Source organism: Microchirus variegatus (genome assembly GCF_963457635.1).
Source record: "Microchirus variegatus genome assembly, chromosome: 12".
Classification (NCBI taxonomy): Eukaryota; Metazoa; Chordata; class Actinopteri; order Pleuronectiformes; family Soleidae; genus Microchirus; species Microchirus variegatus.
In genome coordinates, this window is record NC_139813.1 from 18,292,868 (window position 1) to 18,312,702 (window position 19,835).

The 19,835-nt window shown below is 41.1% G+C and overlaps 1 protein-coding gene across 1 annotated transcript in view; it reads right to left on the minus strand.

The window, feature by feature from the left end:
- Positions 1-13,902, minus strand: part of grm1a (glutamate receptor, metabotropic 1a) — a gene marked incomplete at both ends in the record, with an annotated part of 28,471 nt that extends 14,569 nt beyond the window's left edge. Inside the window, 2 exons of the mRNA XM_083899095.1 lie at positions 9,010-9,259; positions 13,167-13,902. Of these exons, the coding sequence (XP_083755221.1) occupies positions 9,010-9,259; positions 13,167-13,902 (986 nt within the window). The remainder of the gene's footprint in view (positions 1-9,009; positions 9,260-13,166) is intronic.
- Between the last annotated feature and the right edge of the window lie 5,933 nt (positions 13,903-19,835).

Consider the following 19,835-nt stretch of genomic DNA (forward strand, 5'->3'; position numbering starts at 1 on the left):
TGATGAAGCAAAATGAAACTCCTCTCGCTTTTCCTCTCTCCTCTCCTCTGTCTGGCAGAGATCCAAACTGCTCTTCAAAAACTCTCAGGGCCTAACACAGAGACAACTAATAGCACAGAATCGGATTTCATGTTACCTCATACCTCACATATTGGAAAAGACACACATGTCCTCAGTCACATTATACTAGAGAAATACACATTCAAGAAGAGTCAACACTTTTTTTGTCATTATTGTTGACATTTTAGCACTGACAATATATACTGTATACAGAGGAAGAATAAAATAAAACAACTGAGCTGTGTTACATACGTAAGGCAATAAACAATGTGTAATGTGCGCACAACAAAAAGGTGTGTTTGGTTAAGGCTGAATTAGCTTTGGCTAATTTAGTCTTAGTAGTTTCTTTGCAATGTCATGAAGCAGAATTTGCAAAGCGATGACTCCATTAATGAGAAAAACTAAGTCTAAATCTGTGATGTTTTCTTCACGTTTTTGTTCATTGAACACCAGGTCCTGAGATGATTATTTTCATGATCTCCACATTTTATTGCACTTAGTCTGAGTGGAGAATCTTCTTTTAATTTGAATGTCTTTCATTTATCAGATTATCCCTATTTATTTATTTTATCATTTTTCTTTTACAGGAATGAACAGGATATGTTTTTTCGTGGATATTGTAGCAATAATCGTAAGATCAAATGAGATGTGCAAAAAGAAAATAATAATAAAAGGGCGCTTCTATGCACACATTAAAGTGAGTAAGAAGAAATTATGTCATGATTGAAATGACCGCTTGCATGATTCAATGTGAGATTTGATTAAATTTTGCCAATGAATAGACTATTATAGAATATTTGTCTTTTCTTCCAGGTCATTTTGAACCATTGTTGTGTCTCAATCACAGTACAGTGTTTATATCTAAATATTCTTTCATTCTGAATACAGACGTTTCTATGTCGGAAATTTGCTCCGAAACTCCACATTGGCCCTGCAGACTTCTCTCCCTCCTCTCTGACCTCTCCACAGCCTCCCAATATCATCCATTTCTCTTACTTCTCTGACCCTGTGGAGTGCTGGTATATGGCTTGTTAGCTTTATAGCGGCAGCATCAGATCTCTCTCTCTCGAGGTGACACAGAGTGGCCCTGGGTGAACTGGGCAGCCTTTAAAAGCCCATACAGGCTGCTTTTACTTATTCATCATGCCCCAGTTTGAGTTGAGAGGCTCTACGCTTCTTTTTTTTTTTTGCTTTTTTACTACCGAGAGATGTAATCTCACTACTAACCCCGTGACGGTCTCTGCATCGAGTATCAACAGCATGCACAACGTCTCAGTAGCGCTACAATACAATGAAAAGTGTCTCTATTGATTTAGAATTCAATCTATAAAATGTCAGTTAACTAAAGGGGAGAGAACACAATACATGATGCTAATTGGTCATTATTCCAAAACTGCCTTTTCTTAGCAATACTCTATACTAAACTAGTGATTAACACATACAGAATATTGAATTTCTGCCAATAAACCTCATGAATGTTACACAGTGGACCTGAAATGCAGAGAATGTTGGTGATTTTTGCATTTAAAACACACCTAGACACATTTTTTTGTGTTTTTTTGGCTTTTAATTTCACCCTGTTATCATTTTTTTCATGTATTTTAAATGTAAACAACATTAACGTAAAATACTCACACCTTTTTGACGCATTGTGACAAAAACTTGGCAATTTAAGGGTTAAAAACTTTAAAAATTAATTCATGTTTGATATGATGAGGGCTGATTTAAAAAAAAGAAGAAAAAAGTATAGTATTTTTTATGATAATTATAGTATTTTAAATGATAATGATGAAAATAATAATGCATATAAACTAATCTTTCTGCAAATATTTCACATATACCGGGGCTGCAATATTCGAACAACAAATAATCCAGTTTGCATGAAATATACTGAAAATAATGAATTTATTGTGTGTTTTTTAGACCATAAAATGAAGGTGCATCTTGACAAAAACTTGAGGTAATACTTTAGATTAGGGAACATATTCATTATTAACTAGGTGCTTACTAACATATATCATTAGCATACTAGCCCTTTATTAGTAATCAATAAGCATGCATTAACACCTTATTCTACCTCTATTACGACATGAATTAAGATTTTTCCTTAATAAGGTGTTAATACGTGCTTAGTATTTACTAATAAAGGGCTAGTATGCTACTTATGTTAGTAAGCACCTAGTTAATGGTGAATATGTGTTCCCTAATCTAGAGTGTTACCAAACTTGGCAATTTAAGGGTTAAAAATGCATTAATATTTGATATGTATGGAAAGAACTGATGTTGGTTTAAAACAATAATAATACAATTAGATATAACACTTTTTATAGCTTAATTTTTTATTAACATATTTTGGTGCTCTAGGTGTTTTAACGTAACTTTAAATGTATTTAATCTTTCAACCAATCGCAGCAGCCCTACAGTATCTTATATCTTATTGTGGCAGATTGTGATGAACGTGTGTCTCTTTGTGCTCACATTATATATCCATGCACTCTCTCGCTCTCTCATCCAATGTTACGCTGTTTGCAGATTCCGCTCTCTGCGAATCGTGATGTGACAACTATGTCCAGATGCGACGCCAGTGTGCTATTTTTGATCGCTCCAATGTCACTCGCCCATCCCCTTGCACCGGGGGAACACGAGGCATCAATTGAAAACAGAGCGATGTCCTTGACAATGCGTGGCTGCTTTCAATTAACATCAGAGGCGTGTTATAAATATTCAAATGCAGCTCATTGTGCTCGCTTGCTTAGTGGAACACAAACAGATGCAATCTGCAGATCCTGACTCAACCTGAACATACTTTTTTTTTTCCGGAGCCACATATGTGTTCAAGTAAAGGAAGTGGAGCTGAGTCTGTGAATGAACGTTGACAGAGAGAGTGTCGTCCTTATCTCATAATTACAATCTTTGCTGCTGTTGCTGCCGGGGAGGATTTTCTTTCTTAGATGTCAGCCATATTTACTGAGAAAGGGACTATTGTGCTTATGACAGATCTGTCGTGAGAGCATCACACCAAGTTTGTCACGAGCCCCCCCAAAAACAACGTCACCATGGCGACTGTAACGCAAGCAGCGCACAAGCGCCTTGTTCTGGAGTTTGATTCCTGCATATTTGCCCCAGTAAACTCTCAATAAACTCGGTCATGCCTCCCGCATCACGCGACACACGGGAGAGTAAGATGAAGATTTCTTGCAGACCCTTCCTCTGCACTGCACACCTTAGCATTCGTTACTAATGCATCAGTCGCTGCTGTGTTTTTTAACTGAACCACAGACATGAAAAGGATGTTTGTGGAAAACTCCTGCCACTGATTTTAGTCGAGATATAATCCTCAAGTACTGTATGTACAGCAGAAAATCCTGTTAGGCTGTTTAATTGTGTTATTTTGATTCAGGAAGGATCAATGCCTCTTGTTCATTTACAAATCTGCAGGAAAAGAAGCCACCTGTTTATTTGGGTGTTGTTGCCAGAGTTGTTGCCAGAGATAAAGTCGTCTTATTTTGCTCATGCGCCCCGCTATTTGCCAAATTGGTTTGGGAGAAGAAGTCAATAGGCAGAATTCCACATCCTCCTCGTTCTCCTTCCTGGAGATGCATGGGAGGAGATGAAAGCCTTGCAAGATGACAGGAAAAAGGCAGCTATACGTGACAAGCCACAACTCCCTCTCTCTCTGTCACTGGTGTCCTCAACATTTCATTCAAGCTCAGACTGCGGAAAAATGCATGTGACACACACAATGTAGGTTCACAGCTTTCTTTGCACCACCGACACAGTCATAACCTACTAATGACTATAGCGCCGAGGCACAACAGAGGCGCAACATCCGCGTTTCCCTGTCTCAGTGTCCATTTTGCCCGGAACAAAACGATGAAGCAGAAAAAAAACAGAGTGTTACATGTGGGAAAAGCGGCTTATGCAAATGGTGTTTAGTAATAACAGCACTGGAGGCAGCATTAGAGGGAGAAGGAGAGGGGGAAACCAATGCTGCTAATTGGGCAGGCGGATAAATGGGGAGGTGGGTTCACTCACTGCACGCTGCAGCTCAGAAACTATGGGCTTGGTGGAGGGGAACGGGCAGAAGACGCAGTGAGAGGAAAAACATGCAGCACAGTTTCAAATCTGCAGATTTACTGATGTACTCTTTCTTTACATAACTTGTGGTTTAATAGCTTTTGCCTCAGGGTAAAAACACACACATATTAAATGCATTCCTGATATACTGCAGCAGAGTCATAACTTTGAATATCAGTCATTAAAATGTCAAACTTGCAACAAGTTAATAGTTATTTTACCCGTATCAACTGCCTAAATTCTAAGAAATATATATTTGCTTTAAAAGCAAGCTGCATTGATATGATTTGCTTCTTCTTCTGACAAACAAAATCTATAAAAATGTAGTTGTTTTTGGTGTGTAATACTGTGGGAGAACAGGACAACAGAGGAGTGAAGAAACACACACACACACACACACTACTCCCTCATGAAGCTCAAATGTTCCCAGATTATGATCCATAATTTAAACAAATACTGCTGAATAAATCACTGACAATCGCTTTTTTTATATATATATATATATATATATTTAGATGAAGACAACACTCGCCGTTTTTTATTCGAGCCGTCATACACAACTAACCTGTTTTTTATATTTATACACATTTGCAGCTTAAGGTGTGCGTATTACATTTATCTGTATCTCTATTTGTCATCGAAGTGCCCGACGCTGAGCTTTAGTCTTTGATAGATTATGAAATGAAAAGCAAAACTTTGCACATCCTTTAAAAAAAGAGCTAAATAGAAATATCATTTTGACACAAGCACTAATGTTGCTTACATTACATTACAGGAAGGTTAAATTTACAGGCTTTACGTGTCAGGTGATGTTATGTCATTGCCTTATGGCGAGTCTTCTTCTCATAACTCAAAAAGGGACGTTGCCATGTGAACCATTCTATAATATCATAGATCAGTGTTTATTTGCTTGTCTATCACCGTCCACCTTGAACAACAGAGCTACTCCACAGCCAAACAATCCACTCACTTAATTACACAACGGCCTCGTTTCACTTCCACCCCAAAAATAAAAAAAAACTGCTCGAGCAGTCACTGGCAGTGACTGGCAGCAGCTGATTGGCAAAAATCATGACTGACAACTGAAGGAGAGAAAGACGAGAACTCCTCCTCAACTGACAGCCAGCTGCAGAGCAGAGCAGAGCGGAAGTAAAGTTGTTGAAGTGATGGAGTGGAGTCTGCAGGGTCAGGGATAAAGTGGGTCGAGCGGAGCTGCCACACCTGGCTCTTGTCGAAAGAGCAGTGTTCACTCAACAGCCAAAATAAAACTCTCTACTGTCGTCTACTCACAGTTTACAGTGTGGTGTTTTTTTCTCCGATGATTTGATGAGGGAATAAGGACCAGTGCAAGCCTTAAAGTACCTGGCAATCGCTCCTATACATCCTCATATACAAGTTATTATACCACATTAAAGCGGTGCTGAAATTTAAGCACTAATGTGATTCTGTGAACATCGCCGTTCAACTGCGATAAGCACTTTAACATTTAAATTGTTATTCTGTTTGGCTCTAATGGACTCGCTGTAACTGAAAGAACAAATGGTTCATGAAAGAAACCTTGAAAGCAGCACAGATTTTTGATAATGCTCCTCGCCGTCAACTTCTCTGTAATGATTTTGTAATGATTTTGCCATTAAAGCTGTAAGCGATGACTTTCACGGCCTAAAATGTTAACTTTTAATTTCCACCAGTGTTTTTTTAGTGGACTCATCTATTTACCCACTATCTGTGCCGCTTATCCTCACACAGGAGCTGGAGCCGGTCCCAGCTGGCACCGTGTGATAGACGGGGCTGGGATCTGGATTGTTCGCCAGAGTATTTCCAGGGGGGGCAAACATATTGAATCACTAAAATCTTTGGGGCTGTGGGGGTGAAGCCAGAGCACCCCCGAGAAAATCCATGCAGATTTGAGTCTAGCTCTTTGCTTCTCGCTCAATTTCCCAGTTTAATGCAAGTATGTTATCAGATTTAGCAAAGTAGACCATCATACATTTGAAATATGAAAAAGATTAGAGTGGGTTTTAGCTGTTCGGCCTGTAACTACTCTTTTTGCTCTGTTCCTTTTCTTTCATTAAATATAAATTATATAAACTCAAACAAGTGCCTCTTTGATCAGCTAATACCTTTTTTTCCAGTGCACATGCCAGGAAACACACATGGTTTGCCACCTGCCTTCCCTCTCTCTCTCCCTCTCGCTGACCCAGAAGCATTTTCTCCGCCCATGGAGACGTCCACAAAAGCTATAAAAAGGCCCACTTTCCCCGTCCTATTCTATGGAGAGAGATATGGGAATGTAGCCCCCGAGAGTGTCATTATAATAGATAATTTAAAAGGCATGTTGTGCATCTTAAAAGAAAGAGTGCTCCTGCCCAGAACTTAAACATGCAGGTACTGTATACACTGAATATATCACCACAATCAGAAGCTGCTAAGAGAAGCACTCGTCGTCGCTTCGTTTCCACAGTGGGGAGAAATTATAGAAAGAAGATGAGGACAATGACAGATTTTACTGACTGCAACAAGGTAGTATTTAACTAGGCTGCTTAGTGTTTAAAGCATTTTATCCTCAACAAATGAAATGGCCAATAGTGTGATACTACTCTATATTTAAAATAAACTGTAAGAATCAAAGAGCAAAACACACTTACTTGTACCAAAAATTTATTTATTCAAGGATTTAAAAGCATCCTCCATATGCATCATAATAATGCCACTAAATAGACTTTAAAGCTCCAGGGCAGAATCACTGCCGCCCTCATAAAGAATTTTGAGTAATTACCAAAAAAAAACTTCCTTTACATAACGTACGCCTTGATGATCTTGCCCCACCCTCGCTCGTCCTCTATGAAGGTACAATAAGCATTTATCCCAAAATACTCCTTTTTAATTATTAGCAATAGACTCCACTTGTGAAACTTTTTTGCGGGTGCTCCTCTGTGCTTGTAGCCATACTCAAATGATGCTTTTCCACTACACGGTCCCGGCACGGCTCGACTTGGCACGTGTTTTCTTTTGTTTTTCCATATAGCGAGAGTACCTGCTGCCTGGTACTTCTTTTTAGTACCAGCTCTTGTGAGGTTCCAAGAGAGCTGAGCCGATACTATATGTGACGTCGTCAGACTGCCGGCCACTGATTGGTCAGAGAGAGCCATCACTGGAAGAGTCATGAGCGCGACGTCCGACACGAGAATCAAACTGAAATGTAGATCAGTTAAAAAGACTTAAAAATCCTGAAAAAATGCGTTAATCTCCAACATTTAGCATGGAAAAAGCACAACATTTGTGTATTTAGCAACAGCTTTGCCGAAAGCAGCGAGAACCCCTTCCACGAGTCTGTGCCTTTGGTCGTGTAGGAAGTACTGAACAAATCTTTTTAATAGTGCTGGGCACGCTAACGTGCAATGCACATTAACCCATGACACGTTTCCATGACGATGAAAAAGACGCGTGTGACGTCATGTTTACGTAGTAACGCTAAATTTTAAAAACAGTGGCACACATACGCAGTACACAAGCACGCTGGTTATTTGTAGCGCTGCTCTTTTCGTTCCATAAACAGACCGCTCCCGTCCGACTGTAGGCGCGCTAACGGAGTTAAAGGAGCTAACGCAGCTAACGCAGCTAACAGAGCTAACTGGTAAACGGTGCCTGGACTCTGGTGCCGCTTCACATAAACAAAACGTCACGTCACTTTTTCATGGTGACATGGAAACACGTTGTGTGTGTTAACGTAGACGAAAAGCAGCCTTACTTATTATTATTAATATAGCTATTTAACTAATTTAAGCTATTCTAAGCTTCTGTCTTGCTTCCATCAGTCGTGATGTAAAATGAGTCACTTCCTGTGTGGTAACATGAGAAAAAAATAACCCACCACAGTGCTGAGAAACACACAGAGAGAGAGAGAGTTGTGTGTGGAGCTGATCGGCTTAATCAGCATTGTGTGATTTGACTTGGATGTTATGCACTACAGTTTTAAGAAGGTCCAATAAAACGCAGTTAACACCGTGCACTAATGTGTCACATCATAGTCGTGCATCTTTATAATGTGGAAAGGGTTCAGATGTAAATCTTTGAACGTGAGGACGAGCGGTGACGCTGCAGTTTGTCTCTGAGGTTCTTCCTGTCAGGGGGGATGATGGGTGAGTATTTGAGCTACGCCCGTGCAGCGTTCAGCAAATCTCTAATGACTGCTTAGCTAAGGCTACAAGCCTCTGTCATCCTTAGCTGTCTTATTAATGTCGCACCCCCCCCCCCCCACCCCCCCTCGTGTAGAAAATACAGCTGACAACTGCTCGACAACAGACTGGTGCCAAAGACCTCATTCGTCTGTGAAATGATGGAGGGTGAGGGGGCGTCGTTGCATGAATGAACTGAAAGTTGGCATCAGGGTCGCCGCGTCTCCTGACAACTGTGAACGCTCCTCGAGGGCTATTTCTATAATGTAATGCACCACTGTATAAGTGTGTGACAAGACTCTACTTGCCCTTTTTCCTAATGACTAAGATGTTTGCCACAGTCAGTCACTGTCACTCTCCATTGACTCTGACAGACAGAAAGAAGACATAGTGTAATGTAAAGACAAAGAGATGGAGTGATTATCCAAACAAAACAGTGGATAATACTGACTCAGCATGATTTTTATATGCACATTTTTGATTGTTTTCCCTTTCTAAAGAAATACCAATTATTCATTCAGTTCTACTCTTATGTGGTCTAATTCTTCTTGGTTTCCATGGTGATTTGAACATCAGGAGGACAACACGGAGCGCCTCGCAGCCTTACAGCACCGCAAATTTCTCGCCATTCAAAGAGACGCTTTCAGCTGTCAATAAAAAAAAAGAAAAAAGGAGGTGTTCAAACCAAACGTACCTGCCCACGAGGAGGAATTCTCCAAACACGCCCAGTCGCCTCATGGCCATCAGGAGACTTCGGACGGTCATGCCTTCGCAGAAACACACCACCACGCGAGCTTTGGGCAAACGTTCCCGAAGTTTCCTCAAAAGGCGATCAAAGTGCTTCTCCCCGGCGTTACTGTAGATCTTGTCTGAGTGGGCGATACACAAGCCTTCCTGAGAGGCCAGCTCCTTGAAGGCCTCCATGCCGCTCTCCCCATAGTTCCCTGTAAGTCACGAGGAAAACAGACGATTAGAAATGAATCAATCATCTATTTTCTTCTAGCTTGTTTGATCGAGGTGCGCAGATACACTAACGTTCAAAAGTTTGGGGTCACCTATGCAATTTTTGGGTGTTTTCCATTAATACTCACACTTTTATTAATCAAAAGGGTTTTCAAGGGTTTTCTAATCATCCAATAGCCTTCTAACGCGATTAGCAAAGACAATGTACCATTAGAACACTGGAGAGATGGTTGCTGGAAATGGGCCTCTATACACCTATGTACATATTCCATTAAAAAACAGATATTTGCAGCTAGAATAGTCTTTTACCACATTAACAATGTATAGAGTGTATTTCTGATTCATTTACTGTTATATTCATTGAAAAAAACATGCTTTTCCTTAAAAAATAAGGACATAAGTGACCCCAAACTTTTGATTTCAGAATTCAGTCGAACTGCTGTGATTTCAGGTAGCATGTAAAAAGCCAGATGCTCTCTTATCAAGACTGGTTTGCAGGACTTGGCATGGTGGCCTCTCAGAAACAAATTGTATTTTTTACGGAAGGGTTAGAAAGGGTGTCAAACATATGGCCCGCAGGCCAGAACCGGCCCACCAGAGGGCCAAATTCGGCCCACAGGATGAATTTATAAAAATTTCACATTACCATTAGAAGCTAATCCTAATGTGAAATACTATAGTTTTCAGTTCCAGATACCTGTGAGTAAATGTTTGTGCTTTTATAGATCCACTGTGAGCTGTAGGTTGTAATAATACACACATGCAAATGGTCAATTTAGGCATAATATTGTTCAAATTACACAGGTTTTGTAAAAAGATACTTAAATGTAAAACAAAGAAAAAGAGATTCAGAGTTCCTGTTGTTTATAGGTTATTATAGTATTATTTTACTGGTCCGACCCACTTGAGATCAAATTGTGCTGAACTAAAATGAATTTGATGCCGCTGGCTTAAGCATAATGGTGTATGGGAAGATGTGTATGTGTTTTCAATGTCTATTTCTGTTACTTAATTTTCCTTTTCCATCTTTCTTGCTTCAAAAATGACATCTATAAGTATATAATTTTTATTTATAATTGTATAATATACGGGGGTGTTATTGTGTCAGAACAAAAAATCTACTCTCAGTCTTTGTTGGAATTTTACGACCAAACATCTTTCCTTGTGTAATGAATTTTGTTCCACCGTCGAGTAATCCCATTTTCACAAATGAGCCTTTGTGGAGAAGGATAATACTCCGGTTGTGATATTTTCCGTGTCAGAGAGTTTACTGTCAGCTGATTGCAATCACAGCCAAATAGCGGTGAATAGATAGAAAGATGGCTATCCTCGCTTAAGCATCCCAATCAAGATACCCTGGTTAAGCCGTTTGGAGTCTAAATCTTCGACGTCCACGTGGACCGCTTTGGTCGTCTAATGTGTCACGGTCCAGGATTGTTGATGGAGCCCTCAGCTCTTTAGCATGACAGCCGGATTACACAAGACAATCCAATCGCTGGTGCATGCTTAAACGTTGTGTGCATGTAGAAAGAGGGAAATTAAGAGGAACTAGTCACAACATTTGATTTGCAGTTGTCATGACAAGAGGCTACAGCAGCTGTAGAAGGCAAGGGCCCGTGTTTTAGCTCTCCACTGGTCCTTTAATGGTATTTTTATTTGCCTCATTTCATTCTCTCACTCATAATGGACATAATGATATCCAATTATTCCATTCTCTCCATGCAGAGTGTGAGACAGGTGGGCAGTGGGTGCATTAGCTGACAATGACCACAGGGAGAAGAAAAAAAAAAAAAAAACACAACCCCAGCTTTGAGTATTCCTATCAGACTGATGATAATCGAGACAGGTAATTTATGCAATTTCACAGCCCTCGCCGTTGCTACGGGCAACAGGCTGCATTTATAACTTGTCTAATGCGGTGGAGAGGGAAAACTCATGAGCTCAAGCCAGTCGTGACCACTGTTTCAGAGATTACTAAAGATAGAGCGGAGAAACAAACACGTGGATTTGAATATGAGTTGTTAAAGGTCAGGGCGCTGCTCTGCGTCAAGGAGATTTCAAAATGAAGACTCAGATATTAAAAATGCCTCCTGACCACATTTACATAGGTTTGCATTTACAGAGAAAGAGGGGGATAAATGGCACTTTATGTGCTCATGTTTATTATTATTTTTTACTTTTTAACTTACTTTATACATGATGCTGCATGCAATCAAATGTATCCTTCCCTAGGCTGCTCTTTGATTACTCCTGAATTATGACTTCACTCTCAGTGGATCTTCCTGCAGGTATGGTGAAGGTCAGACAGCTGACGCCACCTAGTTATGCCTCCAGGTACTACAGCTGTCTCCATCTGCCTGTGTCACCAGTGTTTTCCTCCAAAAACTGGACGATATATAATAAGACATTCCAAAGACGTTTTGCACTCCCTCTGAGTCTGCAGCTCGATGGGGATGCTGGGTATTATGGCAGTCACTGTTTCTGTGCAAGCCACTGAGTTTCACACTGACTTAAATGAAAAACCATGGCCATGATTGACTTTACAGTAATTACTCTGTCTACTCATATCTTGTTTGTTTCCTCCTGCCGCCACCTTAACTGCTAAAAAAAAGAAAAGATAAGATATGCTTTTTAATTTATATACGCCTGTAATTTATTTTAGGGATGAAATTCATTATTACTATCCCAAACTTTAAATCTCTCATAAACGATTCACTTAGCACAGTCTGGAAAAATGTTGCCTGTTTATTTCTTCTTTACAGGAGCGGAATGTTTGATTGTGAATAAATGGTAAATGCATCAGCACGAGTTTAATAGATGTTAATAATATGAGTTTGTGATACGCGACAAAAGCGTCATCCTTGTGAATCAAGCATAATTTAACATTTCTAAATGAAAACCCTCTGTAATTGTTAATCCTTTGTGTAGTTGGCGAGATATCAACTCGAACAACATCCGAGCAGCGTCACTTCTACACTCTTAGAAAAAAGGGTTCCAAAAAGTGTCCTTCTACAAGGGCTGAGGTTCTACCTGGAACATTTGCCTCTGAAAAAGGTTTTTTCAAGGGTTCTTGGTAACACTAATGGTTCCAGTAAGAACCATTTTGATCCAGAGAACCCTTTAAACCCCCTTTCCTGAATAAAGGGTTTTAAAAGGGTTCTTGGTGAAACCTTTAAAAAAGGTTCTACCTGGAGCCAAAAAGGGTTCTCCTATGAGGACAAGCCGAAGAACCTTATATGGTTTTACTTAGCACTTTTATTTCTAAGAGTGTACATATCAAAGCACAAAAAAGTGCCAAGGAACAACAACGGACACCTGATGTTAATTAAAAATGCAATCTACGTACTACTACTTTACCCAAGTGCAGGGCATCTGGTAATGCACACACACACACAAGTGATGATGCAAGGGTTGAGTGGGTCTCAAAGGTATTTCTACACAATAACTCACCTCCTAACAACAGCATTAATATTCTAATGAAGATGGATGCAGGTATTCATACATAAGACGACACAAACTATGCTGACAATGATGTAAACCCTTTATTCAGGAAAGGGGTTTTAAAGGGTTCTTTGGATCAAAATGGTTCTTACTGGAACCATTAGTGTTACCAAGAACCCTTGAAAAACCCTTTCTTCGGGAAAGGGTTTTTCAGAAGCAAATGGTTCCAGGTAGAACCTCAGCCCTTGTAGAACAACCCTTTCGGAACCCTTATTTCTAAGAGTGTGTCTACTGATATCTCTTTACATTTTATATCCAAATAACATTGAAGTTTGCACTGCACACACTGGTTCCCTCAGTGAGTCACATGACATGTTTGAAGTCTGTCAGATGAACTGAGACAGATATATGATGATGGTTGAGATGAGTTCAGTGATGGACTCTCACCCTCAGTGTGCACAGCAGACACGTAGGTCCAGTTGTATCGCTTGACGATGTCCAGCATGGCCCGGGCCTGGAGCGTGTCTGAGGGCACGACCCTCAGGAAGTACTTGAACAGGGTCTTGTCACTCAGATCGATGCTGGTGGCAGAGTACGCGATCTGCGGGATGTTGAAGAGCTGCAGCAGATTCTGCACCTGGATGGCCACAGAGCTGGATCCCGGCCCGATCACTCCGGCGATGGGTTTCTTGGTGGGTGGAGGCTGGTTGGACGGCGTGCCGTCAATGCACCATTTGGAGCCGTCCTTGTCGTCGCGGATGGAAATGAGAGAGTCCCGGATGAACTCGATGCTCTGCTCCAGGGCCACAGAGGAGTGCCAGCACGAGTCCCGGATCTCACAGCCCAGGCTGATGTTGGGAAGCAGGTACGGGTCGGTGTTGATCCGGTCCAGCGTGTGGAACATGGCCTCGACCCTTTGGATGCCATACTGCTCGCGGACGTCCCCGCACTTCCGTTCGGCCACTTTCTCCGCAGACGGCTGGTGGTGGACAGAGAAAAGCGCGCCGATGATCACGTCTCCGTCCATGCGAGCCACGGAGCGTGACACGGCGCGAGGGATCACCGAGCGCTCATTGACGCTGCTGCTGCTGCTGTGGGTGAACACGAGGACGCGGAGGAAAAGCGTGGGGAGACACAGGAGAGCGAAGAGACCCATCTTTACGCGTGCCATGTTGTGCCACATCGCGTGAGCCGTGCCAACTGTGCTGGCATACTATCTGCTGTCTGTCAGTGCAGCGACCATGATCTGTGAGCGTGACACCTGAGGCATGTCCACGCGCACCTGCAGGGGGGGAAAAGGGGAACAAAATGTGAGAAGCGACGCCAGATGTGCTGAATGTCCAGAGTTATTTGAACACGCACGCTTAGATTTTTCTTCATACATCATTTTTTTTTTTTTCTATTTTGTGCTTTACACCATTCATTGTTTTCTACGCATTGTTTTACAACTATACCTGAAACAGCAACACATTTAGTCCTTATCGAGAAGTAAACTTAAATAATAAAACATACAGAGAACAACTCTCACATCCTTCTATTCTTCTACGCACACACCCACACACACACATGCCTCCAGTCCTATCGACGCCCTGTTATACATTCCTTCAGCTGGCCTCATGCCTCTCTTATCAGCTACACCATCGAATTGTGAGCCTTTGAGCAAGGCACTTACTGTCCTGTCCACTGGGCAAAGCAAAACTGTAACGGTTGCCTTTGAAGCGACAAAATGCCACAAACAACCGTTGCTTTCCAAATAAAAACCGCGCTCTGGAGAGACAGAGACACAGAGGCTCGGTGTACTGGGCTTCTTAGGCCGAGGAGAAAAGGAGGTAGAAATCATATTTCAGCACCGCGGACAGCGCCGGGGACGTGTTTGGGGTTCGGACTCCAGTCTGCAAGGGCTCGTCATGTTCCCTCTCTCTCTCTCTCTCTCTCTCACACACACACACGTACGCGCACCCCTTCACGATCTGACTTAAGACAGTTTCAGTTGAAGCCGAGAGAAAAAAAACAACAACACATCTTTAATCCCATTTGAATTCTACGCAAGGATCAGACTGCGCCCTTGGTAAATACTGTATCTGTCCCTGTGAAGCACCGATTATTATTCACATTATTACAAAAATGATGATGCTAATAATAATGACAAAGATGTAGATTGAAGCAGCACAAGTATGTTTTAAAACACAAAAAACATGTCTTTAACATCAAAACTTACCTGGATCTTTGAGACATGTCGCGCGCCTCCGTCCGTCTTCTGTAGCGCGTGGTCCTCGCCTGTAGCGTTTGAGTCTCTCTCTCTCTCTCCTCTCTCTCTCTCTCAACTCGAAACGTGAACATGAAGACCCCCCCACCACCACCACCACCGCTATTCACCCACGCAGCCGTCGCCTTCTCTACAGTATTCACCACATCTGACTATATGTACATTTGGCAAATGTTGATACATGCGATCAGAGCTCGAATGATAAGAGAGAGAGAGCATCTATGTCACAAATAACTATTTTTTTTATTTATTTATTTTTAAATCACACCAGTGAAACATTTTGTGCAAGATTTGTCACCTTAATTGGTTGACGCGCTTGCCATTATCTCATAAAAGCAGTGACGTGAAGGGCTCAGGTAATAATAATACTGTTATGCGCCCATGCTGAAACAATGGACGTGGAAATAACAGTAGTGGGAGCAAAAACCTTCCATATATCCTTATTTCTGACTGTCCAATTCATCATATGTGTGTAACTTTAAGGTGTCAGGCATTTGCCATTGAATTGTACTTCAGTATAAATGAAGGACATTGTAATGATGCAGCTGGACACTTGTGTTGTCCTCAGTGATTTACAGTTGGTCTTCATTCTTCAAGTTCACCTGATGGATAGACGTATATAACACACAGCGAGTGCACTGCACAGCTACAGTGAAATGAATGTGTTCAGCACCAAGGACAGCAGTAAACATTTGTTCCCCATTGCGCCACCTAGTGTTTGAATGAAGGTCACTGATGATATTTCTGTTCTCAGGTCAATAGAGGCCAGTGCCTTGCTCAACAGCACTTCAGCTGCGGACAGGTCGGGGATTGAACCGGCTACCTTCCGGTCTCGAGCTCGAAGCCCTAACCACTAGGCCACAGCTGCCCCAACAGTTTAGAAGGGATTATCAGCAGGACGCTGACTGTCTTTGCTTCCCATTCATATCATCGACTGAAAGTGACACGTCTTTTGGTTTGAAAAGTAAAGTCCAGAAAGTTATCCACCCAGTGCACCCAAGTTATCCAACCAGTGGTTGCAAAAATAACACAAATAGATGGGCAATTTAGTCTACTTCTCACTTGATTTATAACATCAGTAAACATTTTCTGTGGCAGTTAATGGTCTCGTTTACTAATTTCTCTAATGGCACATGATGTCAGCTTTGTAAATGATGTTCACAATTAGAGGGGAATAGATGAAACAGCCTGGTACATCTGAGTGAACACCATGGACCATGATGGTGCATTAGGTACCTGGATGCAGGTGAAGAAGAAATCACAACTCAGTTAGAACTGGAGGACTGCAGCCACTGTAACACAGGGTCGATGATTTTGCAAAGTATTTTGAAATAAAACGTTTATTTTTTAATTTTTAGAACAGATCTTTATTTTGTGTGTATGGCAATGATCGGGGGGCTGTAATGAAGGTATAAATCACAAACAAATTTGTATGGGAGTTGTTACGCCGCCGCATCTGCTGGTGCCCTAGGCTCGGGGAGCGACCATCTGATATTGAACATGAATAAAAGTGACATGTTTGAGTGGGAGCAACTACTTAGATGCTGCAGCCACAGGGCAAAGGGTGGTATACTTGGTTTATTCAATGCTGACCACAAAGGAGATGAGATTCACTTACTCGTGTGATACTGGGTTAGGAGTCAGTTATATGGGCTGATTATCAATTTAATATTGTTAAATACTTCACGTATATTGTCTTTTTGTAGTAGGTCCTCCATTTCAGTCAAATTTTAATGTTAAACCTTTGTATTGTTGGCACATTTTCAGCAACATATACATTTTACAAGTAGAGAGAATCTAATAACTGTCTTGTTTCAAATATCTCATTAAAACAACAAGCGGGGTTTCAGGACTGGACACTTCCAGGGTAAAAGCAGACACACACGACAAAGAGGTTTTTTTTTTGCACCATCACCAATCGCTAAAGGGTAAACTAGCACAGCAGTACTGAAATACAAAAATATTTTTTCAACAACTAGCCTGTGGTAAAGATTGGTGCCCTGAAATCAGCAGTGTCTTAAATGCCAATGAAATAAATACGGAAATGCTGTGGACTGAGCTCTGGAATAACACATTTGTTAACTATGTGACATCGACAGCGACACACTTGTCCTCCACACAGCTTTCATGCTTTTTACCCATTTATTTTGCTTCCTCCTGGATTGGTAGTTGCAGATGATAAGGTAATACACACAGGATTAAATAATGTATTGCACTATGTGTGATCTGTATATATGTGCTCTTATTCTCTCTCCCCTATCCGTGTGGTATCAGCAGTAGCTGAAATGTGTTTTATATTGTCTGGCAGGTCTAGGACATACATACATTATTGGTTGAAACATTGGCTTTAAAACACTTGTTTGCATTATAAAATGTTAGATGAGGTAGTAGTAATAGTCTCACTAACCGCACATGTTTGCTTCAACACCTCATGAAAAGTGCTCTGCTGAGCAGTGACCATTTTCCCTGCTGATGTGTCCATGAGTCAGGTCCTGCAGCTCGCCACTGATCTCAGCCTAAAAACGTGGCATCTCCTCCTGACCTCAGTCTGAATCTAACCGTTACTCAGAAAAAAAACAAGGACAGTGCAACACAGACCTCTTCTGTTTGTGAGTGGTTACTGCACGAAACAGAAGACCCTTATGTGTGGTTGAAGTTTTTTTTTTCTTTTTGGATGGACTGAAGGAAGGCGAGAAAGAAAGGGTGGGTGTGGGGGAGTAAAAGAAAATCTGCGGTTTGGAACTGGTTTCTGACTCCTTTCCTTGCTGACATAAAGGGTCTCCACTTTGGCTGCCCAGGGGGCCTCACTGTAGTCAGCATCAACTTTGTGGAGGTTGAGTTGTTCAGTTGCTCTCTCGTCTGTCTGGACGTCAAATGGTGTCTGAATGAATGCCAGGCATCAACCAGCTATAGGGCAAATCCATGTAGTAATAAAGGACATCTGATCATGTGACAATGATGTTTGTTGCTTGGCAACGCACTTTAAACTGCTACTCTGCCGAGACTATGACACCCCTATCGATAAATAAATACAAATAATCACGTTTTTGTTACCTGTAAATGGTCGGTGTGTCACGTACAAGTCAGTGCGCTCAGTGTGTAACGATCACCACTTCACTTTGACCGTGTTTTCTGACAAGAAACGTAAGTTTGTGCCGCAAGTGTGTTTATTTCCGGGTTGTGCGGCACCCATAATGCCTCTCGGCTGTGTGAACGAGCCGTCCGCGTTCTCTACTTGCTCGGCGCGTTCATGAAGTGTCAGAGGGATGATGGAAATGACGTAGTTACAGCTGCTGTCAGTGTTTACTGTGCGATTAAAGCATTTTATTTAAAATGTTTTGATTCATGGTATTGTTTATAATGCTAAATGTAGTATTTAATATATTTGTAATGGATTTTTAAAATGTTCATCTGCCTCAGCTCGTCATTTCACGGATACATACAGTATGATAATAATCAAAGTAGCTGTAAACTGAAAAAAAACCCTACGAAAAATACAGTGTGTACATTATTATAGTAATATCAGTATTACATGATATTATATTAATATAATGATAATAAAACAGTAGTTTTATAACGCCAGATTCTTTCACTCAGCATGTTTTTTCTTCAGCTCTGATTCATGTGTTCATCACATTTATCAATAACTTGTGAAACGACAAACACCACATCGCCTCTATTTATTCACATTTCTCATAAAGTCTTCATATCGTGCGGTTGCCTGACAGTAGCGCCGTCCCCGTGACGGGACATGGCCGCGCTTTGACGTGCTCGCACACAGCTGTGACGTCACCTACTTGGAATTTTCTGGTACTTTTAAGGCATTTGGGAAGACTCTATGTCCATATATCCAGGTGTTCTGTGAACCGTTTTACATGCGTGTTTTTTTTTTACTATTGTGTTCAATTGGAAAATTGCTTTTTGGGTATATTTGAGTATATTTTGTTGAAGTACCACGAGTGGCCACTGGAAGAAATATCTTCAAGTCAGAGGGGGCGGTGCTCTATCCAGTCCTATGATACATCTATGCTCCACAGAGGCAACTACTATTAGTAGCTAATTATAGTTATACAGAAGAATCGACTATATACTGTATAACGAAACGTGTACCTGCCTATACACGCACAAGGTGAGAATCTACTCGTATGCAAACGCAACTTTATGTCGCCGAGTTAGCTGTATTAAGAACCGTTTAACTTCGGAGCAGGCTAGCTGTTGTTAGCCAACATTAGCCGCTGCTAGCTTTGTCATTGTTCCAAAAAACAAGTTGATTTCATGATGAAGGGACAGTTGACAAGAGACGAGCTTTCAATATGAGTATGTATACAAACTTTGGAGCACATTAGCAAAAGATTGCCGTCGTTATATCGTCGGTTCTTACCATTATAATAATGTTTGTTGTCAGTAATCTTCGACCATCAGTTATAAGCCACTTTCTGCTCAGTTGTAATTCTTCGACAGTTACGTAAATCAACATTGAATGCTTGCTAAAATGTCATGAATTAATTTAAAAAATACCTGGAATTATATGCATCACAAGTCAGGATGTATTCAGGAAACGATGGGTGGATGGCGAGTTGAGTCACGTGATGTAAGGTTACCGATGTAGACAGACCACCAGTTGCTCTGTTGCCTCTCACCATCTCATTTCCAAAATAATGCTTTTTTTGGTCAGTTCTAGAAAAAAATTCTGTACTATATCAACAACTTAGATAGGAAGAGGTAGTTCCATTACTCAGCTATCACTGTCCCAACATTTACAATACACCATACAAAATCAAATTTATTATCACTACATGAGCAAGCATGCACATAGTGCACACTGCTCAGTAATCAACAATTAAAAGGTA